We start from the raw sequence: 25,770 nt of genomic DNA, 5'->3' as shown, positions 1-25,770 counted from the left end.
AGGGAGGAGGGGACTCCCACCCACCCAAACAGATCCCAGATAAAATATGGGGGAAATCATGGCACTGGGGCAGAGCCTATAGAGCCCTGGGGGGGAAATGAGCAGTTATTTTTGTGTCAAGATTAATCTTGGGTTCGTTAGTTGTTACAGAGGAAATGGACACGGAGCTGAAGTGCAGCCACAGCCAGTGAACTGTCACCAGTCAGCCTAAAATAAATACCCCATTAATGTCTGAGGCTGGAACATGCCGTGGAGTGTTTTGTAACCATATCTGAGCTCAGGGAGCCTCCTGCACACTGCAATGTTTGCCTAAAGCTTTTCTCTTGGTCTGGCAGCAGAGCTGTTTGCATTGGCATCTCTGCCCCTCTTCAAGGTCCCAGTGTGAGGGAGAAAAGCAGCTGAAAATGGAGAAGTTGAAATCACACCCCTCTTATGAGATCCCCAGAGGTCCCATTCTCACCCTTCAGAGCAGAGAGCAGCAGCACTTGATGTGAAAGATGCTTATAACATCTGTAACACATTCCTGCTGGGAGCTGGAACACATTTTTTGCAACTGCCCTGTAGCAGGACTGAGTATCTGTTTGTCTGAAGGCTTTTTCTCACTCTGTCCTTCACTATATTGTCTGTTTTCCTGTCGTAGCAGAATCAAACCTTAATCCTCAAAGGATATGAGAACCAAAGTGTTTTCCTGTCTCATGCAGGTCTGTTTGAGCTGACAAACACCCCAAAAATACCAGAAACAGCTGGGGTGTTTACCCAGAGATAAAGAGATGAATGGGGAAAAGCTGAGAGCAGCCCCCAGTGTCAGCAGCACCTCATGCAGAGGCTGGAAGGGATCAGCTGGTCCCTTCTATAAGCAAAAGGTCTCAGGCTCTTGGAATTTTCACCTTTCCTGATGGTGCCTCAGCCTAAAACTGCACCTGTGGGTCACAGTGGGCTTGGGAAAGGCAGTGGTGGAAAGTGCTGGTTTGCAGAGGATGGGGAACGTCTTCAAAAGTGGCTGCCACTAAATACCCAGAAATGGCCAGAAAAGAGATCAGTTTATCAGGTGCTGCACACTTGCAATTCCCCTGGTATCAATTTACAGAGCATGTGGGGGTGTCAGTGTTGGTCTGGGTTGTACCTTTCCCCCTTATCCTTCTGTGTTCTGCTCCCAGGTGTTTGTGCAGGTCAGCAATGTGCCTTTCCTGGACGGCAAATCCTCCCCTGAAGTCTCTGCTTGACCAGGGGACAGAGGAGAAACAGAAACTGGGGGGAAAGCAGGGAGGGTCCAAAGCTCAGCACTGCCCACAGCCTGTGCAGCTCTCCAGCAGGGACCTGAAAGGAGATGCCCTTTCCTCAAATTACTGCTCTAAACCCTTGTGCACCCTACAAGGGAATTTTCCCTGGAAGTTTTACTGTCTGCTATCAAATGGTATCAGTAACTCTCCACAAACCACCCCAAAGCCTGGGATATGGAAAGTGCATGAACAGATTTCATTAGAGGCATCTCAGTGATTTACATATCTGGACCCATCTGGGTTATGAAAGACTCCACCTTTGATCCATTTACACAGCCCCTGCAGGAAAGTGAGAACACACATCAGTCAGGGATTGCACAGGCTCTCCAGGCTGACAGGCACCCACAAATCTGTGGATTTTGGTTGACATCTGCCTGCTCCCTCCAGCACAGCAAAGCCAACCCTGGCACTCCTGTACCCCAAAATTGCACAGAGTGGATATATTTCTAGAACACCTCTAGATAGACAGACAGGCCTTTAGGGCAGGGGGTTCCACTCCAGGATTTAAGGGCAAACCTAATTTTTAACCTGCATTTCTAAAAATAGGGAAGTTACAAGTATAATTAAATTAGAGGTTTGCATTTTTTGAGTCCAGCAAAAATTCAAATACAGCTGGCTTGAGTAGTCTTAGAGTAAGAGGAAGTCACTTGTTTCATACAAACTTCTTAAAAATAATAAAAATCAGATCACCAGCTAAGAAGTAATGAAGCTTAATCCTGGACCCTCAGCTTGCACATGGGCTGCACCAGAAGCAGTTAAGGACCCCAGCTGAAATTCAGACCAGCTTCCACAAAAGGCTACTGCAATTCCCTCCATGAGGTATTTCTGCATGTAAAAAAGCACACTGAACAAATCAGAACTCCCTAAACGTGTAAAGAATTTCTCTTCCCCTAAAAATCATCACTGTGGTGCAGACCTCATTGGAAATGCAACACAGGAAGGAGCTTTCATTTCTGGTAGTTTACAGCAAATCTTTGTGGTTTGGATGGCTGAAATATTTGCAGAGAAGCCTGAAGGACCATCTGTGCCACAGCAAGCTTGTCCCAAGCTGCAGTGCCAGGATGCTGCTGTGGCTCACACTCACACTCCCCTGCTCTAAACTTCCTGCCCACTGGGACCCTGTTAGGACAACCTCAGGATGACAAAATTTGGCATTTCAAAACATAAGCAAAGGGCAATTGCAAGAGAGGAGCAGTTTAATGATACAGTCTGCACTTGGCACATGAAGTGTTTTATTCAGTAAAACGTGACACTGGGCTCCCCGTGCCTGTGCAGGGAGCAGCAGGTGCTCCCAGGTGGATTTGGAAGGGGAAAAGCTTAGAATGCTTCCAGAGCACATTTCACTCTTCAACACTGCAAACCATCCAGTGCTTCTGAAAACGGCACCTGAATCCAAGAGCTGTGAATTATCAGCTTATGAAAGATAAGAGCATGAAACCACAGCAGTCACAGATATTCTGCCACAACCCCCAGTATCAAATGTTGCAGAAATTTACAATGCCAAAAGAAAAGAACACACCCAAAAATCCCTCCCACCAAACCCACAAATGCAGGCCAGCCATGAACAATCTCAAATTATTTATTAGGAAAAGACAAAGTACTGTTTCAACATTCGTACAGAACAAATGGCAATAAAACCAGGAAAATAAACTGTAAAAAGTAGGCCCATGACAGAGGAGTTGGTTTATGACAAAGCAAATGAAATCCAAACTTCACTCATGCAAACAAGCAGTAAAGAATTATTTACAGTTTTGATGGGATGAATTACAGCACTGTCCATATTTGGGCCCAAATCAAATTACTCAGTGACATATTAAAGGGATCTAATCTGTACATTCAATAATGAGAATCTATAAAAAGAAAAATAATTTAAACAATTTACAAGAGCTGTATTACAGATGGCATAAAGGCATCATTTACAAGAGCTGTTTAACAGGTGACACGAAGGTATTCATGAGTAATTTATGATGAAAAATTTGTAGCACATATTTTTACATCACATCTTCGGTGTCTGAACAGTAAACAGGAAAGCAGAGACAAACCATGAGTGCAATGTAATAGAATAAGGCAACTTAACCAAATGGCTCTTCAGAGAACTTCCATCCTACCAGGGCTTGCAAGTTACACATTTGCCTCTCTGCTTGCTAACTAAAATATTTGAAGACAGCATCTGGTGATTACAAGGCCTGCATATGATGAGACAGTAAATGGAAAATTAAATGTTTGTTTGGTAAAATGCCAAAACTCAAGAATGTAAAAGTGCAGGTTATCTAAAGCCCTCCATACCCTAACACAAACACATTAATTTTCATGTTCTAGCTGTTGTAATTTCATGTCTCAAAATACTAATTCACTAGTCTTTCATAATGCACAATCTGAAACTAATACACCTCCTCCCAAAGCCTGTATTTACAATTTCTTAAACTGATGCCAGAAATATGAATTGTGAAATGTCAGCAATTTATAGCAAAGATTAGCAACCAGCACTCAATATTCCAGTTCATTTTATAGGTGACACTAATTAGCACATACACATTTAAAAATACTTTAAATGTGTATTTCTGACTTTTCAACAGCTTTCCTAAACACTTTCAGTAGTGGCTGACATTCTTGGAAGTTTTAGCAAAGAACAAATACCAATTGTGTTCTACTTGACACAAATTTGTGCAAAAGGCTACAGTAACAAAACAAGATGAAGATGAACATGGAAATGCAGCTATGAAAACCCATCTGTCTCCTGATGTGCCACAGGCCTCACATAAAGCAGCACAGGAAGCCACACCTGCCAATGACTTGCCACATTAACACACACAGTCAAAAAAACCAAACCCAAAAGGGAAACTCAAAATAAGGCCAAAAAGTATTGGCAAATGATAAAATTTAAGTCTGTCAAAAGGACCAGGCCATAAATATTTTATTTACAATTTCTATTTAGAATCTTTATTTTCAACAAATGATTTAGCACCAGCAGGAATATGCAAAGTAGCATTACTGTGTTCCCCAGGCAGAAGACCTTGAGGCCAAATCTTGCTCATTAGTTTAAAAGAATGATTTACTGAAGTAACTACAGAGCGAGCAGGATTTGACACTCAGTTATGCAAACTGAGATTGCTCAAACATATTCCATTAGCACATTAATAATTACAGACATATTACAGCATCATCTGAGATGTTTTCAAAAGTGTGTTTTTAAGAATACTTAATATGCTTTCCATGTGTGATGCAAATGAAACTAATAAAACAGTCTTCTTTGCAGACTTTTGTTAACTTAGAGATTTACTGATTTTACCACAGTTGACAAAATTCCGGCTGATGTATTTTGGGATACATTGGTAAAACTTAAAAGAACTTCGAGCAGGAATTATTCTTCTAGACTGTATTTTTTTTATCTGCCATGGTCATATCTGAGCACTAAATTCTCCCATTTTATTCACAGTGATTGTGAAACCCACCAGCTGTGACTGTGCATTAATGGGAAGTGAAAGAATTACCACACCCAAACAGAAACTGTGTGTCCCCAGCTCTGCACTGGGACCCACAGGCCTTGCTCAAACACTTCCAACCTGACCCACAGATGTTTGGTAACTTTTTAACCTCAGCAAAGTTCTGTCACATATTTTATCGTTTTTAAGCCTACATAAAGAGATGTAGATAAGGAAAAAAAGAAGTGACAAGGGAAAGAATTAGTCTTGTTCTAACCAGAACTGACCAAAAGTAGCTCAACAGAACCACACTGACTTTCACCTCTGCTCTGAAGTCACTTCCTCAGGATTGCAGTGGTATCCAGAATGCCCACAATGAAAGTGATATTTAAAAACAGGTTGACTGCAAATTTATTAATTAATGAAAATTATTGACTTGATGTGAAAGACACCATCTAATCTTTATCGAGCAGAGATCTATTCTAGATAAAAGACCCTTTAATTAGTTCCAAACATTAAAACCCCATTGCTATTTTGAAATACTTAGAAATGAGAAGTTATTTCAATGGATCTGGAAGCAGGTGTTTCCTGAAAACATGTATTGGGTAGAGACAAAGAGTATTCCAGCCCTTACAGGCACCTTGCATCTATACTAACCCAGGTGCAAGCAGGAATGTCACAGTAGCACTGAAGGAGCAGATGATCCATCAGGAGAAGGCAGAGCTTTTGCAAATACAGCTGAGGCCAAGTGGGACAATGTGGGTGGTTTCTCTTCTTTCCACCCTGGAACTCTCAATTATGAGCACCTGTTGGCAAAATCACACAAGTGCTCAAGGGAGTTAAACATCTTCAAAAGGCAGGGCAGACACCTGAACACACTTTGGAACTCTTGAGCAAACTAAGACACAGGGTGCATCACTGCAGCTTCTCTCTCAACTCCTAAATGTATCAAGACTTTACTAAAAAGAATGAAAAACTGTTTGTATTTAAACCTCTGCTCAGTTCAGTAAAGAACACTGAGGATGTTTTAATTCCAGCCTGTTAAATATTCAAGATGTATTGTCAGAGTTCCTCTTTCATTCAAACTGCAATTACCCAAGTAGACTTAGAAAGGTCAAAGTGGTTATGTGTAATAGCTTGGAATAACTTCACCTAAGATTGAACTTCTCTACCCAGAAATCAACTGTAATTATCTCATTATGAACTTGCATGATTTTTAGGGAGATGATACAATAAAACTGTGCATAATACTTGAAAGGACCAAGCTGGAAGGATAAGACCAAGAAATGCAAAATCCTTACCCCAAGACTAAGGGCTACAGGGATAGGAAGCCAGAAACCTGATGATTTTTTCCTGGTATCTCCTGCTACACTGGATTAAAGGGATCATTTCCACAGTCAATAAAATTACCTTCCATTTCTCTGTTAAGTAGTATGGGTTAGGAAACCTCATAGATAAAGTCCCAGTACCATAAAATTGGCATTATATGAAAAACTCAAAAGGCACTCACATGGCTGACTGAGCTGCAGATGATTACACATTCAAAATGGATCTTACTTTTACTTCCAAGAACTATCACAGAACTTTCCTCTAGAAAGTGTTTCCACTTGAGAAGACCACAGTGGTCCTGAGAAACCTCCAAATTTTCTCTACCTTAATACATCACACTGAAACAATTCACCCTAAAGCTGCTTCAGCCAATTAGCTCTGAGGAAAAGAAATGGCAAGGGTGCAAGTAAAAACAGACTAGCAGGAAAAAGCAACTTACTTCAGTGACTCATACAAAAGAAACAAGCATTTTCAACCTGTTTACAAGAGAATTTAGAAGAAAAGACATTAAGGCTTATCTTGCAATTATTTGTGATGCCTATCATTTCTCCTGGTGGTAGAGTCAATCTTTGGAGACCCTAGTAACAAGTTCTGAGCTGACAGAAAATGAGATGAAACCCAAAGATGTGGCTTAAACACAGGAGCCCTGGGCTTTACAGTAGGGCTTGACAACTGCTGTGGTTGCTCTTGTAATGAAGTAACAATTGTGCTGATAAAATTAGCAACAGAAAGCCAATTTTTTTTAGAAGCTCAAGGGAAATAAAACAGAGGTAGGGCATACTTTTTGATTCTCACAGTAGTTTCTATACAGTACAGCTATTCAAGAATTACTCCATTTGCTTATTTTATTTGTAACTCTGTACAGTTTACTTAAAAAAAAATGTATGTTAGGTCACATCAACTTCAATTGGTTTAATGAACTATGGGTATTAGGTAATCATCTTCTATATGTGCTTTTGGTTAAATATACAAGTAGCTTCTAACTACTGCTTCAAGAGGACTGAGTATCACAACTGAAGTAGCAATAAACATGGGCTAAAGGAACTGTTTCTAATGGAGTGTAGTATGTCTCCTAAAGCACCCTTTGTGAGTAAAATATGCAGTTAGTTTGCAAAATTTTCAGCAGGCTGCCAGAACATTCAGAAAATTAAGTTTATACACAGTTTTATAACCAAAGAAAGGTTACTTTTGATAGTCAATCCTAACTCAAAAGGAACAGCTTACAGCATTTATAAAGACATTCTAGAAAACCTGTATTCACTTATTTTCTGAAGTGCTCTGATTTAGCATTAGATCAGCTGAACTGTGAGTGTAATTTTTAGTTGTTTATGTCTATAGTGAAACATCAAAGCAAGCACAATGCAAATGGAGTACAGGTACCAGGAAAAGCAACAATAAATGGAACTGCATTTGTGATTAGCATTGCACTTAATGAGTTGCCTACTCTAAGGTACTGTACTCTGAAAGGACCACAGAAAATTTTAAAAGCAAAACCCTATGATGTTAGTTTGGGGCTTTGAATTTTGAGAAAGAGTGAAAATAGCACAGGGGTTTCTAACACAAGGGGGATGTATCTGTAAATACAACACAGCCATGCTGTGGAATACTCGAGCAATCAGTTTTAAAAACCTTAAACGCCAAGATATGAACATGTCTGGGTCTGGTTGCTCCTCATGCACTTACAGGAAATAAATTTAACAGGAAAATATCACAAAATTGGGTAGCTTTAGTCCACAAAAAGTCATACAGCTACTGACTGTATGATAGTCCTGTAAGTTCAAGATCTCATGCCCTGGCTTCAGGACTGAAGTTATTGTAATAATCATAACTGTAAATTTTAAAAGTCTACAGAAAACCCCAAAAATCAGTTCCAGAGCATGGATTTTATCCCAAGGCCACAATTTGATGAATGGTTCCATATTGCAAGTGCATTAAATATTGGTCCATTTGCTGCTGCAATACAAACTCTGATGTTGTCCTCAACTTTCAAAAACAAACTTCCAAATCCAAAAGTAACCTTTCAACTTCAACATCTGCTTGAATTCTGATCAACTCATACAAAATTACAGGGAAATCACAACTTCAAATCAGTAGGATGGGGCAAAAATTTTCCCAAACCTCTACAGAAATAAGCCAAAGCATCAGAGTTATGAGATCCCATAATTAGTCTATTTTATAAGGATTTCCTCAATTCTCCCAGGCTTTAGGGTACCTTTACAAATGATGACTCATGATGGAAGAACTTATGAGACAAAAAAAAAAAAAAAAAAAAAAAAAAAAAATCCAGAAGGCATTTTGGAATTCATGTCCTCAAAAAAAAAATTTAAAAAATCTTCCCCTAAAACCTGACTTCATTAATCACTGAACTCATTTCCAAATCCAAACAAAGAGAGAGGAATCGTCCCAAAATACCAGCTGAATCTTCCAATAAATTAAGGTATCTTCAGAAAACCTTCAAAATATCAACTGCTTAATCTGCTGCTTTGGCTGATTCTCTGTGTTTCTATTCTTCCCACTGGAAATTAAAGCATTAATATTACACATAAAAATAAAATAATTACTATGTTTACTGTGGGAAGCAATTGTCTACAGTTTCCTCATCTTGTAAATAGTACCTGGCTGTCTTTTGTTTTCTGTAAGAACACATAAATCTTGTGCTCACAATAACAGTATAACTAATGAAAATAATTTTTTAGTCATCAATTCTATATATAACCTTTTGGGCCTAAAGCCTTGGGCCTAAACCTGCAATATTTGCATCCTGAGCACTTAAGGGTTTGGCATTCCTTCTTCTGGAATTTCTGGAAAGTTGTTTTCAGAGGATGTATTGCATATTAGAAGTTCACTACTGGCTACACGTACCAAAGAACATAAATTACAGCCACAAACAGTTCACTTGCCAATGCCCAGCAGAGTGAAACCCCGTTCCTTACAACAGCAATACTCAGTAGCTTCATCACTTCTTAAAAAGAGTTACAGAAAATCAGCTTTTTTCTCCTCCCCTCCACAGATTTGATTCCCATCGACATAAACAAGTGTCATTCAGGTGGAAAAGAGTTCAGTGTAGTGACATCTGGGATCTCAACTGAAATTTGGCAGCCCAAGCAGAGCACCAACAGCTCCAAAGTATCCCTGTAAAAAAAAAAAAAAATCAACTTTAAGTAGGGTAATAAATTCTGCAGTAATCACATTTTACTGACAACAATCATCTGCTACAGAAAGAACACGATACACTTTTAATGTATAATATTTCACAGTAATTATTCAAGGCTTTGTGAAACAAACATTTTATCCTTCTTATCTAGCTTGACTTTAGGAGGTTTCCTGCTTCACTATACACTGCAGGATCACTAGGACAGGTATCAGTGACTCCTAAAGCATGGAAAGCAGGTTTGGTTTTTTCTTCCTAGAGAAGCTGCATCTTTTGCTTGCTAAAACATCTTCAATACCCATAGCAACATTATTTCTAAAGTAAAAGTGAAAAATTCCTCAAATTATATCCACACATCACACTTTTGGACTGTCTATCTACCTGCATGCAAAGAACCACATTCTCATGTGGAATTATTTTTCCACTGTGGACTGAAATCTTCCCCCTCCCTATAACTAAGAAGTATTCAAGTGTTTAGAATATACACTTGACCAAATGTGAGTTTAAAATTTACCCAAGAAAAATCTGAAGAGGGCAGAGCTAACAAGGAACCATTCCAAGGAACCATTACTGTGGCCATCAGAACAGACTGCCAGTCTTGGGATAAACAATAAAGGAAAAGAGTTGTGAAAATCAACTGAAGGGAATAGATGAATGCTGTAATATTTTCAGACCAAGAAACTGAGGACAAAAATTCACAACCCACTGCCCAGGAGCTGTAAGTCAGCAACTGTTGCACCTGTAATTAATACTGATTGCTCATATTTTAACCAAACCAGGTCAAAGCGCTCAGTACTGCATACTGAGACAGCAGAAGCTGCCCAAAAGCAGGTTATTTTCAAAGCATAAAATCACTACAACAGCTCTGAGGGGTCTGTTGTGGAATGAAAACAGGCCTTGTCAAAGCAGTCTTAACTTTCAAGACATTGCTCAAGCTCAGCTGAGAACAATGCAAGTGTTTCAGAGGGCCAAGCTTTACATTTCTGCACTCTTTGAAACACAATGCTCACTGTTGTTTCCACCCAAACCCAAGGAAGACTGCTGACCCTTAGCACAGAGTTTAACATTTTGCTGTCCCTCTCCAGAAATCCACAGCATGAACTGAGAAACCCCAAAGTGACTGAAGTACTTCCCTGGCAGAAATCTGTTTCCAGAGAACCAATTCAGCAAGACAAACCTCCTGTTATTTCCAATATTTACTGAGCATTTGGTGCCTCAGGATATCACACATGAGAGCTACTCAATAGAGGCATTTCTGATTTATGGTGAAACAGTACACACAGATAAATGAGCCACAGCATACCTCATGTTCTAGGAACAAGGCCTTCAGCTGACCTTTTGACCAGTAATCCAGTGCATATGCAAGAAGCTTCATTGACAAAGTATTCACACGCAAAAAGTTGCCAACAAACACAACTCTGTTTATTTTCTAAAAAAAAAGGGAAAAAAAAAGAAAAACAGCAAAGGATTAAGTCTTTTCACTGTTTAACACAGCTTTGAAAGAGAAGACTGTCTCAAGCAAGGAAAAAACCACAGAAAAACCAAACAACCCACAATTAAAACATGGTTCCAAAATTTAAAACATAGCACACTTGGGGAGAAAGAAAAATGGTGCAACCCTCAAGAATTAAAGGACTTAATTTACAGACAAGTAGCATTTGTGTTTCAAATTAAGTGAGCATTTTCAGCAATTACACCAAAGAAAGAAGCCAGCTAAGAAAGAAATGAAATGAAAGATACTTGTGTTTGGTGGAGAAGACTCAATGCCTTCATAGCCCTGTACAATGCTGCTTGATCCATATGCAACAAGGCAGCACTGTAAAGAAGCCGAAGGCAGTAAGACATGACAGATGCTCCTTTATCTCCAGCCCTCACTGTACCTCAGCCTGGCATCACACTAAGAGCACTTCAATACTACCAGTGAGCTGTGAATTTAATCCAGTCAAATGTAAAAAAGTGAAAATCACTTAATATTCCCCATTAACTGAAGTAAATCCAGCACTAAGTGAAAACATTAAACACTGGTTTAATGACCCGAGAGGAAGAGCCAAAGAAAATGTAATTGTGTTAGTCCTTAGCACAGTGCTTTAAAAAGCACTTAATTGCATTAAATAAATGGTCATTTCCAAGTTATTACAATAACTAATATGACAATTCAACCTGCAGTCAAATGTCTCATGTGCAACTGTTTTTTAACCATCCTGATTAGCTCCCAGTGAAGAAAAGTAGACACATAGTTAAGACACAAAAATGGAATTCTGCTCTACTGCAAGAAATCAAAATAATTACATTTATTTCATCTTTAGGCATCAGTTCAAGATACTACGTTGTGCATCCCCATTAGCTATTTCTTATAGTTTGTAGTTCTGTGACATAGCTAGAATTAAACCAAAACCCACTTTGAATAAAGGTAGTTTGTGCAGTTTACAAGTTCTGATTTGTCCTCATTTACTCCCACCCTTAAATATAAATTGCATAATTTGCCTAAGACATGTAGAATGTACATTCAATTTCATCTTCATTTTAACTCTTTTGTTATTAAGCTTTGCCATAAAGCAAAAAGCCAAAATTAACACTCACAAAATTACCTTCCTTTTCCAAGACAGACATGAGAAAGATAATGAAACTGAGGGAGAAGTTACAATATTAAAACCAGAAAATATAATTAATCTGGCTCCTAAACAAAAGGAGGATTACTGCAGCTAACAGGGCTGTTGGTACTTCTGAGACAATCACACGCAAAGATTTGAAGTAGAACTCGAAATTCAGTTACCCACAGTCTTCTCCAAGAATGCTATTGCTAAACCTCATTTTATCACAAGTTTGTTGATAATGAAGGAAGAAATCCCTGCTACTCAGACTCTCATGTCTTCTATGCTTAAATTCAGTATTCTTTCACAGCTTCTTGGCCGTCCACACTAATACTGAACACATACTCGTTCTTTTTTGAACTTTGAGAAACAGAAGATGGCAGGAAACCTTCTCTGTATCAACCAGCAAGATGAGAGGTGTCAAAGCAATTTTAAAGTCTCAAGAGCTAGAAAAAATTAAAAATAATGTTTATCTAGAAACAAGGCTTTGATCAGAGGATAATTTCAGCTTGGAGAAACTGCTGGAGGCCATCATTATGCACTGCTTAAAGCAGGACTTTCAGCAGCTTAAATGCTGCAGTTGCTCAAGTCATGTATTTTGAAACCTCCAAGCACAGAGTTTGTCTCAGTCCATGTCTCAGGGCTGGATGCATTCTCTAGGTGACCCTGCCTTGGCAAGGAGCTGGACTACATCATCTGCAGGTGCACCCCTAGCTGTTCTGTGCTTTGCACCCCTAGCTGTTCTGTGGTTAAAGCATTAGGAATTGCTTCAGAATATTCTGACTGTCTCTGGAGATGTGGGACAAGGATATCTTTGCCAAAGGGGAGGGAACCTGATGAGGAGCTTTGGTAAAGAATGGAGCCCAAAGCCTGCAGGTAAGCACAGGATGTTCTGATAAAGGACTTGAAGTCGCCTTGCTCAAGCAGAGTGATTGTAGGCCTAGCTCAAAGCTACCACATGCATTTCTCATTTCATTTGAGAATGTATTAAAAGGTTTAAAATGATACACCATTTTAGCAGTCATTTCATGTGAAGACATGTAACAGAGCTGTAGATAGATCATTTCCTGGTCAGGTTTTACCTCATTCACTGCACACATCCGGGCAATAGAGCCAATGTTATTGGTGATGGTGACCAGTATGGCTCTGGCAAGATCTTCTTTACTGACAGACTCCCTCTTCTCTTTGTAGATCATATTCCCAAAACTAGAATAGGAGAAATGGCCATGAGTTACAAAGTGATTCATGTGCATTTGAAATAATTTCAAAATGGATTTTTTTTATGCTGTAACAAAACCTATGTCTCATGTTTCCACTTTGAGGAACTTGCTTTCAGTGTCTGTATTAAATACAGCAATTTGACACTACACCTCTATTTATTCCTTCACAGGAATCAGTCAATTGTGTTACAGCAAATAATTTTTGTTCAGATTGTTGACTTCCATGAAGAACCACCTACAGTAAAACAATTTTATTCTTCACAGAAGACTACTCTGCAAATTTAGTCACTGTAAATTAAGTCACTGCTTGATTGGCAAATCTTCCACTTCTCATCTATTGTCACTGTTAATTTTATTTCAGAGGTCTTCTTCCAATAATTAAACCATTTTATGATGGAACACAACCCTCTGAAACAAAATGAACAGTTACAGAATGCAATTTAGGTCGCAGAAACGAAGAGTTCTGGATCAGGCCACTTCCCTTGCCATGCACAGCACTAAAGACAAGAATCCATAGCTACGTGTGATATTTAACCACCAAGGACTCTGAGCCAGTTTGGAGAGCAAGAATCCTGATTATTGTAGAGCTCAAAAAGCCATTAAAGCTCTTAAGGATCTTAAAAAGCAAATGAGAACAGAAAGTACTAACATAAAGCAAGGTAAAACATTATTGACTGAAGTGTAAAGTTCACACATTAAAACCTCTCAGCACATGGGCTCTCAAGAGGCTTGGACTCAGGTGGCTGGAGAGGGAGAACAATTAAGTTGCCATGAATTATGATTCCCTATGGAGTAACAGCAAAGATTTAATGAACACTCTTATGTACATATTGCTTTCACTTGCAGAGTTTATTTTTCTTATCTTTTGTAAGCTGTAATATCATTGATGATATTCCCCAATGGAAATAATGTGTGCAGCTGTGACAGAAGTCCTCTGTTGATGACAATGACATTCTCATGGTGCAAACTGTTTGTGTTCAACAGCCCTCTTCAGTGAGAAAAGTACTTAAAACATTACATCAGATGTCTGTAGTGACAACCACATTTCCCAAAAAAAATTAGGAATTGCTCCACTGTAAGAGCAACATAAAAGCCATCTCCCACTCACCTTCCCTCTAGACAATGGCTCTACTAAAAGACTCCTGGTAATATAAAAAGAAATTGGCACTTTTTTTCCCCCTCTCTTGTACTGATTTTGACTGGGACAAAATTAATTTTCTTCCTAGTAGCTGTGTGCTGGTTTTAGCTGGGATAGTTAATTCTCTCATTGTAGCTACCATGGAGCTGTGTTTTGGATTTGTGCTGGAAACTGTTGATAACAGAGGGATGTTTTTGTTATTGCTGAGCAGTCAAGGCCTTTTCTGCTCCTCACTGCACCCCACCAGTGAGCACAATGGGGGTGCACAGAGTGGGGAGGAGACCATTCTGTTCTGTTCCATTTCTGTCCTGCTCAACACTCTTTATCTAACACACCAGGTTTTTTTTTTTTTTTCCTCCCAGTTCTCTCCCCCATCTCACTGGGAGTGAGTGGCTGTGAGGTGTTTAAATGCCTGCTGGGTTACAGCACACCACCTCTGCACCCTGTTCCTGCTATCACCTCGTGTTCCCTCTGACTCACACAAAGCTGTGCATGAAATACCTCAGGAGGTTTCTTCAATATTGACCTAGCAGGCAACTGCACTTGCACATGGCTTTAAACCAGCAGGAAAGCTGAGGATACCCACTTTTAGGATAAAAATGTAACTGGACTACAATAAAACCATGCAGAAAAGCAGTTCTTTCTGCATGAATAGTTGAAGCCTTGTTTTTGAAGCTCCATAAACCAAGAGAAGAATCCACAAAGAGACTCCTGCTTACCTGGATGCTACAGCCCATCCTGGTAAACCAAATCTTTCATAGTCTCCTCCATAAATATCCCGAACCAACTTGTCAGCATGTGTGCTGTCTCCTTTGGATGCCATTTCCAGAGCTTCCTCAAAACTTTCACAGCCTGTCAGCAAACTGCATAACCCAAGGAAGGTCCCTCCACCTAGACTAAGGACAGAGAAAACCATTGCTTTCAAACAGCATTTCCTCACAAGAAATATCCTTGTTTCATTGCCCCAGAGAGTAAGAACCCCACTGTAGATTTTTAAAATTACCTTGTTCCAGTTACTCTTTTATAGTTGTCTTTGGAATGGACTGATAAAATACTGACTCCTGAACCAATGTTAACAACCAGCAATGGGTATGGATCATCCAGGTTAAAAGGCATCTTTTGGCATCTCTCGGGATCTGAGGCATTTTCAAAATAATAGCACTCTGCCTGGCCATTGAAGCTGACAGAGTCTATGTACAATAAGCCTTTGACAAGGCAGTCAAGCTCATCCAGTTTGTGCAGCTGGAGGTTTCCAATCTGTGTTAAGAAAGAAAAAAAGACTGTGGCAACATGTTCTAACATTGCACAAATGAGCTACAAATTTATGACAATATTTGTACTGCCCAACTTTAAGAAGCTATCTCATGTGACTAATTCAGGAATTGCAATGCCACTATAAAGCCAACAAAGAATTCAGACCTAAATTCTGAATACAAAAACTTAAACTAGCAAGTTAATCTGAGTGTAAATCCAGATCTCAGACCTGATTCAAGAAGAGAGATGCAGTATAAGTATTTGCTTCAGTAAGCTCAAAGAACACTTTTGAATACTAAGACATGACTCCATTGAAAAATTAACAACATTTCTCATCAATTTAAATCAATACAAAGGTCATCAAATACCCTAAAGGCCCCACTAAGTGTCATCTTGGTGGAACTCATATCTGAAAATCTGTTCAAGGTTTGTTGGGCTCCTCCCCCATCTTAAAAGTCAAAACAGTAATTTCTAAGCTATCAGCATATAAAAAGCTCAATGACATTGTACTAACTATCCTTGCAATTTCATAAACACTCCAAGGATCCCAGGAAAACCACAGGTCAGAAATTCTGCAGGGCTTAAGGCTCTCTCCAGTTCAGCATGTGATATTTAAGCTGCCATTCTCTCATAAAGCACAAAGACAACTAACTGGTGCTGTGGATTCCAGGAAGGCTGTAACTCCTCACCACACTAAAATTAGTACTAAAATGTATTAGAGTTCTCCAGTTTTTAAAACTACAGGTTGTTTTAACAGGTTATTTTCAAACTACAGGTTGTTTTAACAGGTTATTTTCAAACTACAGGTTGTTTTAACAGGTTATTTTCAAACTACAGGTTGTTTTAACAGGTTGTTTTCAAACGACAGGCTGTTTTAACAGGTTATTTTCAAACAACAGGTTGTTTTAACAGGTTATTTTCAAACTACAGGTTGTTTTAACCCATCAGCTTCAGGCAGAGGCAGGGCAGGCTACCTACTGTGCGAAAATCTTCCTCGAACTTGTAGGCGCCACCGCCGGTGGCACAGAGCACCGTGTGTAGTGTTGAGAAGTTTTTGTTTCTTCCCATTTGGATGAAGGTAGGCAAATCATGAGTTGGGAACCGAATAAAGTGCAAGTTTCCTCTTCGAGCAAAAATGGTTAAGTCCTTCAGCTCCAGGTGGACATCCCGAATGCCAGTGGATCCATAGGCCACGTTGGAAGTCAGGTACTTGCGGATGCTCTTCAGGCTTTCCACCTCCTCCTGCTCCTCCTCTGCAGTGATGTCAATAGGTTCAAAATAGGCCAGTTTGACCAATGTTCCCCCAATGTCCATGCCAAACCATGGGAAAGCTGTGAAGATACAAGAATGAGCCATTAGGTCTGTGGAAGAGCAAAAGCCACACATGGAGTTTAACACTAACCCGGGCTGTACTTCTCAACAAGGCAGACCTGAACAACAAAGGAAAAAGGAACAGGAAAAAGAACTTTTTTCCTCACAGGAAAAAAGAACTAGTGCTCATTTCAATTACCTGACCTTAAATATCTCTCTGGCCTCACATAAAAATGGAAAAACGAGCAACTCTACACATTTAAATGCTCTAAGGTGCTCGGAAAGCTCAACTAAAAACTCCCCAACTATGCCCTATCTTTCAGACCAACTCATAAACAAAATTCAACCACCTTTTCTTATTGAGAACAAAGTATTAAAATAACCATCACTTCTAAAATAACAGCTCTGACATAGTTCAGCCCAAAGACTGCAATGCACACTTGAAGAAAGCGGGTTCCACATCACAGCTGACAACAGGGGCAGCCCAGGTACTCCTCCTCTAACAGTCCCTCACATCATGTAGCTGTTGAGAGGAAATTTATTTGCGTGCACTTTAAGACAAAGTGCACACTTTGACACAGTTAAGATACCCAATTTCTATCTCTTGAAGTCAAAGGGATGACAAAATGTCCTATTAAAAAGTGCAAGCAAAGAGAAAATGAATATTACTGAATTTAGGTTCCATTTTCTGGTTTCTTTTCTTTTTTTATTTTGGTACCTTGGCTAGGAAGGGGGAATTTCTGTACTACAAATTAACAGCACTAAACCACAAGTGCTTTGCCTTTGTCCCTTATGTGAGATGACTGCAGCTCCTAAAAGGGATTTTGTCTATGACATGCATGACCAAAGTTTGAACATGGATGTATCAATAAATATTCCTAACTAAGAGCAGTGAAAAAGGTAGTTAAAAACCCTACAGCAAAGCCAACATCTTCAACTGAGAGCTTTCCCACTGTCATTTCCCAGAAACAGTTCAAAAAAGATCTCGGATATCCAGCTGGGAAGCTCATATTCTATTTCCTAACTGGCACAGTAACTTGCTTGGTTTTGCCTCCTCTTACTTTTTTAGAGTTCCAATTTATCTCTTCAGATGTAATTTATATCTTACAGAAGCATGAAACCCAAGAACAAAACCAGAAAGATATTAATATGCTTATCATGAGCAAGATGCAATTACACTGTATTTGCATTACCAGTGGGATCTATGCTTGAGAAGAATGACCTACCAAAATATTGTAATGTATTTAGGCAAGGCTGGCTGTGTGTCAGTTTATTTATTGAGTGCTAAAGTTAAGAAGAAAAGAAACTCCAAGGATGCCTGAACTTTGAGAAATGGGCATCAAGAGAATATTGTCAGACATAATGAAAAAAAAAAATAAATTGTTGGTTATCTTACCTTGATAAACTAAATTTAAATACAAAGGTAAATTCTGTGAAAAAAAATGTAGTTTGAAGTGGAAATTAAGTTCTACAAATTTGGTATCTTTTCCATAAAACTGAGGGCTAAGCATAAGACTAAGCATAGAAATACACATGAATTGAGTTTGTGACTGCATGCCAGCCTTCTTCAACCTGAGACTCTGGACATAAAATCTGACATCTTACTGTTTGACCACAATTAGCTGAGTATTTATTAATGACCTCACCAAGTTTCACCCCCTTGCCATGAATGGTGTCACAAGAACAAAAGTGAAGAAGGGCAGTGGATTCACCCAGCAGACCAGAAAGTGCCTGTAGGAGTCAATCCAAGCCATGCAGAATTTAACTAGGACACCTCAACCCAAGCACTACCTGGGCTTGGAGATCTTGTCCTAACTAAGACAAGATCTAACTGAGATCTTGTCCTCCAAAACAGGAAACGGGGGGGAACAGCTGGAAGTTCATGTGATGAGTTTAAGGATGATTTGGTGCAAGTCACGCCTGTTTGTCAGAAGATCCACTCCATCCCATGTTAAATGATCCAAAAAGCTTTTGCAAATACAGCATTAGTCTCGCCTCTGTAAGTCTTAAGGTTTAAGGATCTTGTACACCAAGAAAAACAAGAACAGCTGAACTGTACATTTATTCCATAATTTAAATGAGAACACATTTTATGCTGAAAAATGGGATCATGCTGTATAAGATCAGTTTTCTGGGTTAACTGAATGATCTTAACAGCCATTTACAGACTTTGAAACTGAAGAAATAGGTCAGCTTTCACCTGTGACAAACCCTAGAAAGTTTTACATTTTTCTGCTGAAAATTTGTGAATATTTGGCTGGCAATACATTGCTCAAGTTTCACTTGCAAGGTGGAGGAGTTCTGACAAGCAACTGGGCCCACGTACTGTTAACTTAGTATTTACAGCAGCAAGAAGGTGTTACACAAGGGTTCCTGTGCATGCAAGCCACTCTTGATTGATTTCTATGGATTTTATTACAGGTGCAGCCAGGAGAATGAAAGCCATTTTGTTTTCCAAACACAGAAGGCGATCTACATACACACAAATGGCAAGGGCACAAGCAATTGGGACTGCACGGATACAAAATATATCTATGCCTGAGCTGTCTTTAAATAGAAATATACTGATTCTACTGAATTTGAATGTAACTGTACATGGACACAACATGGAAACCTTTTGAACCTTCCTCTTACTGCTGCAGGTTTGCTTAGGGTAGATCTTGGCTCAGGATCCATCACATCTGGATGCAGGAAAACATAAATGACTCTACAAAAGGTATTTTTATACTTATATTTGTGGGTCTGGCTTCTCTGAAAGATTTAAGAACCGAATGGCAGCAGCAAAACCTTTAGGAAAAAATATCCCCAGACATCAGCTAGATCCTTTCAGCAGTCACAGTTACAGAAGCATGTCTGGATGAGGCCAATGCCAATTACACAACCTTTTTACTCAAGCTTACACGTCTGCAGATAGCAGGTCTGAAGACCTGCACAACTGTAACCATCATTCCACAGCTTCAATCCATAAGGAGAGTCAATTCCCCTGCACTAAAGCTGGACTTTTCTCCACAGCTCTGTGGGGATTAGATAATTAAAAGATTTTTTTAGCTCTTCCTCTTGACTGTTACTCCCAGGAATATTCCACAAAAAGTGATGCACAGCTCAGAGAAATTCCTTGCTGAGAATTTAACTGCTATCCACACAACAAATCCAGGGCCCAACTTTTCAAAGTTCACCTCCTCTGCAGTGGTCAGTAACCATTTGAAAAAAGGAAAAGTAAGAATCCAGCTTTCTATTTAACAAGCCCAACAGCCTAGCATAAACTACATAAAATTCTTTCATTTTGCTTTTAGGAAGTCAGGCCAGGCTCCACTTAAGAATACACAAAATACAGATCTATACTATCCAAGAAGAGACAGATACATGAAGCACAACACTAACTGGGAAGTCAAAACCCATATGGGTGTTTAATGTGATACTTCACACCAAACTTAACTATCTTCAGGACACCAAGTGGAATACCATAACATACAACCTCCTTAATTACAAATCCAGATTTGCTTTCACTCCCCAGCTCTGCCAGGAGCCACTGTGGTCCCTACCTAGACACAGCAACCAGAAGCCCTTGCAATAAAGCAACAGATTGCTCACTACATGCTGTGAAGACAGCTCTGAGGGGCAACCTGCTCAGAATTAAAAAAACCCCCACGATCTTTAAAAGGATTCCCTAGAGCTGCTTCCTGCAATTAGAAAGTACTTCCCACAAGGGAAGAGTGCTGTGGTCATGTAATGATGGAGCAGTTGTGCTGAGTAAGAAAACCCATGCTGGGGTGGCTGCTGCTTGTTATTTAAACCTTAATCATCTTTAGAGATAGCACAGGGAAGCCTCATTCTCTTGTGTCTGCACTTCTCAAGTTTGTGCTGTGCACAGTCACTGGCAGCAGTCTTAAGGTTACTTATATCTTATCATATAAGGTCTTTATATGCCAAATGAAATAATTACAGTACATGTCAAGTTTGTGCCCATGCAAGCACAAAGGCTGAAGTGTCTTCCTTCTCCATGGGTTCTTCAGGGGACCTCTGAAGATTTCCACCCAGGCCATACACTTGTATTCTGATTTGTACACCCATTCTGGATCCAAAGCTGTAGGAAGTACACACTCAAAGACTTAACTACACCTCCCTTATTCAGTCACGCTGAAGATTCCTCAGGTTAATGTTCTAGCTGTATTTTGCTTTTAAAAACTGAGAAACTGATTCCTGTCAACCTCTTTCCTATGAATGTAATGACATATTTGAAACGCAAACACCTTTGAAGAAATATTTCATTTTCCCAGTAAGATAAAGTAACACTCTGGGTCAATCCTGTATAAATTTAACAAGAACCAACCTTCAAAGAAGAGTAGCTAACTCCTAATTCAAGCTGGGAGCTTGGCACCACAGGGAAAAAAAATTCACAGCTGTCAGTGACAGCAAAGAACAGCCTACCACATCTTGTGTCATCTCTGTAAGAAAGCTTATGCATTATTAAGAAATAAGACTGTTGTACTCCAAGTACAAACACGGCTTGGGGAACAGCTGCCAAAGGGTGCCAAGGTTCATGATGTTATACAGCCTTAAAATACAGCAAAGGAAAATGATCATGAAATCCACAAAAACTTGAACTTACTTCTGCCAGCACTGCAACAGTTCTTTATGCAACTAAGCAGTATCATCAGTTCTGATGCTCAAAACTTATCTAATTCAGCCTAGAACACAGCCTTTGGTACCAAAACTAACCTTGATCCCGTTCTTATCTGAATACTGACAAGGCAAACAACTATTTAAAAGTTCTACTGAACTATTACACAGTTAGTGTTTATAAACACTAACTAAATGCATTTTGCAGTTTCTCCAAATACATTTTCTTATGTGCATGTGCATCCATTCTTATACTTCCAGTATTTCCCTAAATCAGCATGCAGCAAAGTACAACCTGATGGCAAATTTTAACAGCTAAATCAGCTGGGGGGCTAAGGCAGCTACTGTGAGCTATGGGACAAGTTAAGAGAAAACACACCAAAGCTTGCTGAACTGTTAAATTAAATTAAATTAACCTGAGGGCTGGACAGCAAAATGCCTTTGCTGTGCCCATGAACACCAATCTACACGGCCTATGAGCCTCTACAGAGCAAAACTGCACTTAAGTGTCCTTAGTCCTTGGGACACTGGAGACCTTCTCTCCTTAACACGCTGTGTAACAGGTTTTTGGTTCAAATATCCCAAGTCCAGCTCAAAATACATTTGGGCTGGACAGAATTAACATGCAAATTAAATGTATCTGACACACCCTGGCACATCCTCCCATTTTCCTTGTGGGAAAACTCCATCACGCTCTGCAAACTCCCACTCAGCCAGCTCTGATCACGCCGCACAAAGCCCCGTTCGCGGTGGGAGGACAGGTGCTAATGGGCAATTACTGTAACTGCTCTTCATGGGCTCTATCTTCTACAAGTGGGTACCACAGAAAGCTTAATACAAGGCAAAATATCGCTGCTTTCAGCCTCTCCCTCCTTGCTCATTCTGGTAATTTTGTTGACATTTCAGCAGCCATCTCTTTGGGGATAGGTGTTATTATGGTGAGATACAGAATGCAGAGGCATAATTTAACACTGAAAGATGCACTGCGTATAACACTTTTAGTATGCACTGTTCCTGGCAGTATTAATCCATTATTAGAAATACATTTTTCAACTGCAATCAAGTGAGAGCCTCTAACATCTGCTATGGGCTAATAATCAGCTTTCAAGGACCAGTAAGAAAATGCTAGGATACCAAAAACCTATGTAGTAAATTTCATGGGGGAAAAAAAAATCCATCTATTTATACAGGATTCTCCATCAATCCAAATGGATTTTTCATCAATTTTACTACACTAATCCTCCACGTGTCCACAATGATTACATGTGTCCACAGAAGCACAATGGAGAAAATAAACTTGAAATTTTCATCCTTCCTTTATATTGATGCAGAATTTTGCAAATCTCAGCAATGTACATTCCTATATTAGTGTGTCTCAATTCACCTCAAGGGAAATACAGGCATTTGTTCCCAAACTCTTTTCAATAAACAATCCAAAGGAACAGACTACAAAAAGTAACACACACCGAGCGTATCAAGTACTGTGAGTCTGTGCCTTTGCAGCACCGGGTCACACTCAGAGCCAGGGGAAGGCAGGGCTCCAGCTCCCCTGGAGAGCACAGCACGCTGGCACCGCCAACACGCTCAGCTCTGAATGAGCTCCTGCTCCCTTCCCTTCGGGCAGATCCCACACAGCAGCAGCTCTGCAACACTCGCTGCTCTCACATTTATCATCCCAACCCACAAATAACCTTTGGAAATCTCCTTGAAAACTGCCAGCCCTTCTTCCCCATGGGCATTTCCTCAGAAGAGCTATCACGCAATTGCTGCTTGGAAGGTTCCTCTGGAGGTCACCTACTCTGACCTCTCTTACACCAGCAGGAAAACTGCCAACAACCAGATGAGGTCAGCTACAGCTTTGTCCAGTCAACACTTTGAGGCCTCAGAAGTTTTTCAAGAACCCTCCAAGAATGGAGACTCCACAACCTCTCCAGCTCCCACTGCTACATTGACTTTAGTAAAAGGTTTTCCGGATTTGAATTTTTCTTATCTTCCTTTAAAATGCTTGACTCCTCTTATCATCAGCAGATGAGATTTAAATGGCCCTTTACTAGCCTCTTTCAAGACAGCCCATCTCAGAAGTTGTGTTCCATAAATTCTGCTGTGTTTCTCACAGCTTTTACTCCATCAAATTAGTGACAGCATTAGTCAGGTGAAGATCTGGAAGGGAGGACCACACAAGCATGTGCAGTCAGGGTACCCACGTCAGGAACTCTGAACTGGTTTGATGTTTCCATTTTACCCTCACCTCTCTCATGCCAACCACTGCAATCAGCCCTTCCTTCCTGATGTTAAACATCACAGACAAAACTACAGGTAGATTAAAGCAATCTGCTCAATTCTACTCTGCAGGCTCCTAAGTTAAGTAACAATTATCTATTTTTCCCCAGAACCACATCTGGCTCCATCACAGATGATTAGGTACTCACTTGGTCTAAGGAATGAACACTCAACAATTGTGTTGAAAAGTGTCTACAAGTGTCTTAGCCAAATTATTTGTAAACAGTCTATACATGCTATTGTGAGCCCAACTCAGCTTTCATGTCCATGTGAGAATTTAAGCCAAACTGACAGCAGTATTTGGGCACCAGAGACCCCTGAACATCAATTTCCACCTTCAGGGCTTCTGTGGACCTGGTCCTCTTCAAACATTCAGCTGCTCTCTCAGTGTGACTAACCATGGGCAGAAATCTGTAGACTGAGTCTAAAGTTCACTGCCTAAGAAACTCTGCGCTATTATCTTTTAAAAAGCCACCAGCTCCTAAGTGTGTTCAAGAGTCAAGAAGAAATAAACAACGCAGTTTGACACTGTATCCTGCCCCTCCTGCTTGGGCAGTTCCAACTGTTTCTAATTCCCATATTCCCATCATGAAACCAACATCAAAGTTCAAATTCAAGACCTGGAAGAGTGCAACTACAACTGCAGCATATTTGAGCAGTTAAAACTTCTTGGTAACATTTGCACTGTTATTTAACCATGAGGCTTAAATCCACCACTACAGAAAACAAAAGCTTTGAGGTCCAGCAGAGACAGTCCTGAAATTAGCAGGTTTCTACAGCAGGAGCAGCCATAGTCACCCCATTCCAATTCTCAAACCACTGTAACATTTTACAGCCAGCTACTGCTGTCTTGATGAAATTTCTTAATATTATACCAGGGGAAAACAATGCTGCCTGAACTTTACTCTTCATAAACATCATTACAGTCAATTCAGCAATTTCCACAGACTGGCACTAACAAGAGGTGATGGTTACTTGTGTGCTACAAGATATGTACGTATATAGGGTTTCCCAACCAGACCACAGGAAACAACCTACTTTCAAAGCCTTTATAGTTATTTCTAGAGCTATGCTAATACTTCCTGTGTTAAATACGTGTTTGGTGATTTTCTTCTTCTTGGGCTGCTCGAAAAATAAATTTAAGACATCAACTTCCAATATCCTGTCTTGGTTGTATGCTGTTCATTAGCCAGTCACGCTGTATGAACCACACGAGGCCTAGAAATTTGGGACTAGGCATTTTCTATACAGTAACTCATCCTGAAAGTAAGTCCTTAGGTATGATGGCAAAGAAAAAGATGCTAAACTCAGTGGAGCAAAACCTGCATCCCTTTCAGCTCAGTTAAGGCACACCTGTATGAGCTTGACAGGTGTGGTGCCTGGCACAGCTGTGCATCTGTTACACTGAGAGCACATCAGCTGCCTACAGATTAAACATATTCAACCCAAATCTCTCTTTTCAAGAAATAGCTGTAATCTTAAGACGTTTTGTTTATATTCACCTGAGTCTGAATCACGTTTACACCCTCCAAAACAAACACGGCACTCCAGAACAACACATAGCAAGAAATATTATTAGAGCTGTGATTATTAAAGGGGAGAATCCAGAATTTTAGTAAAAAGAGTTAGATCCAAATATTAGTAAATAGTCTAAAAAGAATTTAAATTGATTAAAAAACCAAAACTGTAGCATCAGCAGCCACCTGCGCAGATGCTCAGCACAGCAGTTAAGTGGTTCATCAAAAAGAGCACCCATCCCCAAGAAACTGATTATATCACTTTCTATTCTAGTCCTTCCGACGCCAGCAGTGAGGATCACCTGAACCCCGACACCTCGCTCAGAGGGACGCACAGGAGCGATTCGCGTCTCTGCGGGCATCTCCCGGCTCCATGGATGGGCACCGCCCGCCGCGCGGCCCCGCGCCCCCTCCCCCGGCCCGGCCTTACACGGCTTCTTGGCATCCTTGATCTTCATGGCGCTGCGGCGGCGGCCCGGCTCGCTGCCGGCCGGGGCGGGTCTCCTGCCGCTCGCCTGATGGGGCGGGCAGCGGCGGCGGCGGCTCCGCGGGGCCGGGCCTCGCTCTCCTGATGCTCCTCGCCCGCCGGGCGCCCGCCTCCCGGGGAGCGGCGCTGGCCGCGCCCGCCGCTACGCCCGCGGCCCGGGCAGGGGCCGC

The 25,770-nt window shown here is 40.4% G+C and overlaps 1 protein-coding gene across 2 annotated transcripts; it reads right to left on the bottom strand.

The window, feature by feature from the left end:
* Window positions 1–2,843: 2,843 nt before the first annotated feature.
* PANK3 (pantothenate kinase 3) lies at window positions 2,844–25,770 on the bottom strand. Of its 2 annotated transcripts, XM_059483636.1 has the most exons (7): window positions 25,544–25,770; window positions 16,364–16,716; window positions 15,135–15,388; window positions 14,851–15,027; window positions 12,856–12,979; window positions 10,486–10,611; window positions 2,844–9,163 (listed from the first exon to the last, which is right to left on the bottom strand). In XM_059483636.1, exons 1-7 carry the CDS (start codon window positions 25,569–25,571, stop codon window positions 9,113–9,115), a joined length of 1,113 nt encoding a protein of 370 aa, XP_059339619.1. In that variant the 5' UTR covers window positions 25,572–25,770; the 3' UTR covers window positions 2,844–9,112. The 2 variants fall into 2 exon arrangements, with proteins under 2 accessions (XP_059339619.1, XP_059339618.1); XM_059483635.1 differs by lacking the exon at window positions 25,544–25,770 and having other exon boundaries at window positions 16,364–18,396.

The sequence above is a fragment of the Ammospiza nelsoni genome, chromosome 16 (genome assembly GCF_027579445.1).
Source record: "Ammospiza nelsoni isolate bAmmNel1 chromosome 16, bAmmNel1.pri, whole genome shotgun sequence".
Taxonomy (NCBI): Eukaryota; Metazoa; Chordata; class Aves; order Passeriformes; family Passerellidae; genus Ammospiza; species Ammospiza nelsoni.
The sequence above is the reverse complement of the archived record's forward strand: the minus strand, read 5'-3'. Positions and strand labels throughout refer to the sequence as shown.

Excerpts from the sequence above, each read along its gene's own strand:
- PANK3 (XM_059483635.1), bottom strand. The coding sequence starts at position 16,771 with ATGTGTGGCTTTTGCTCTTCCACAGACCTAATGGCTCATTCTTGTATC. Across the intron at positions 15,028-15,134 it reads AAAAGAGTAACTGGAACAAG|TCTAGGTGGAGGGACCTTCC; the intron begins GTAATTTTAAAA and ends CTCTGTCCTTAG. Across the intron at positions 12,980-14,850 it reads GGATGGGCTGTAGCATCCAG|TTTTGGGAATATGATCTACA; the intron begins GTAAGCAGGAGT and ends CTCCTATTCTAG.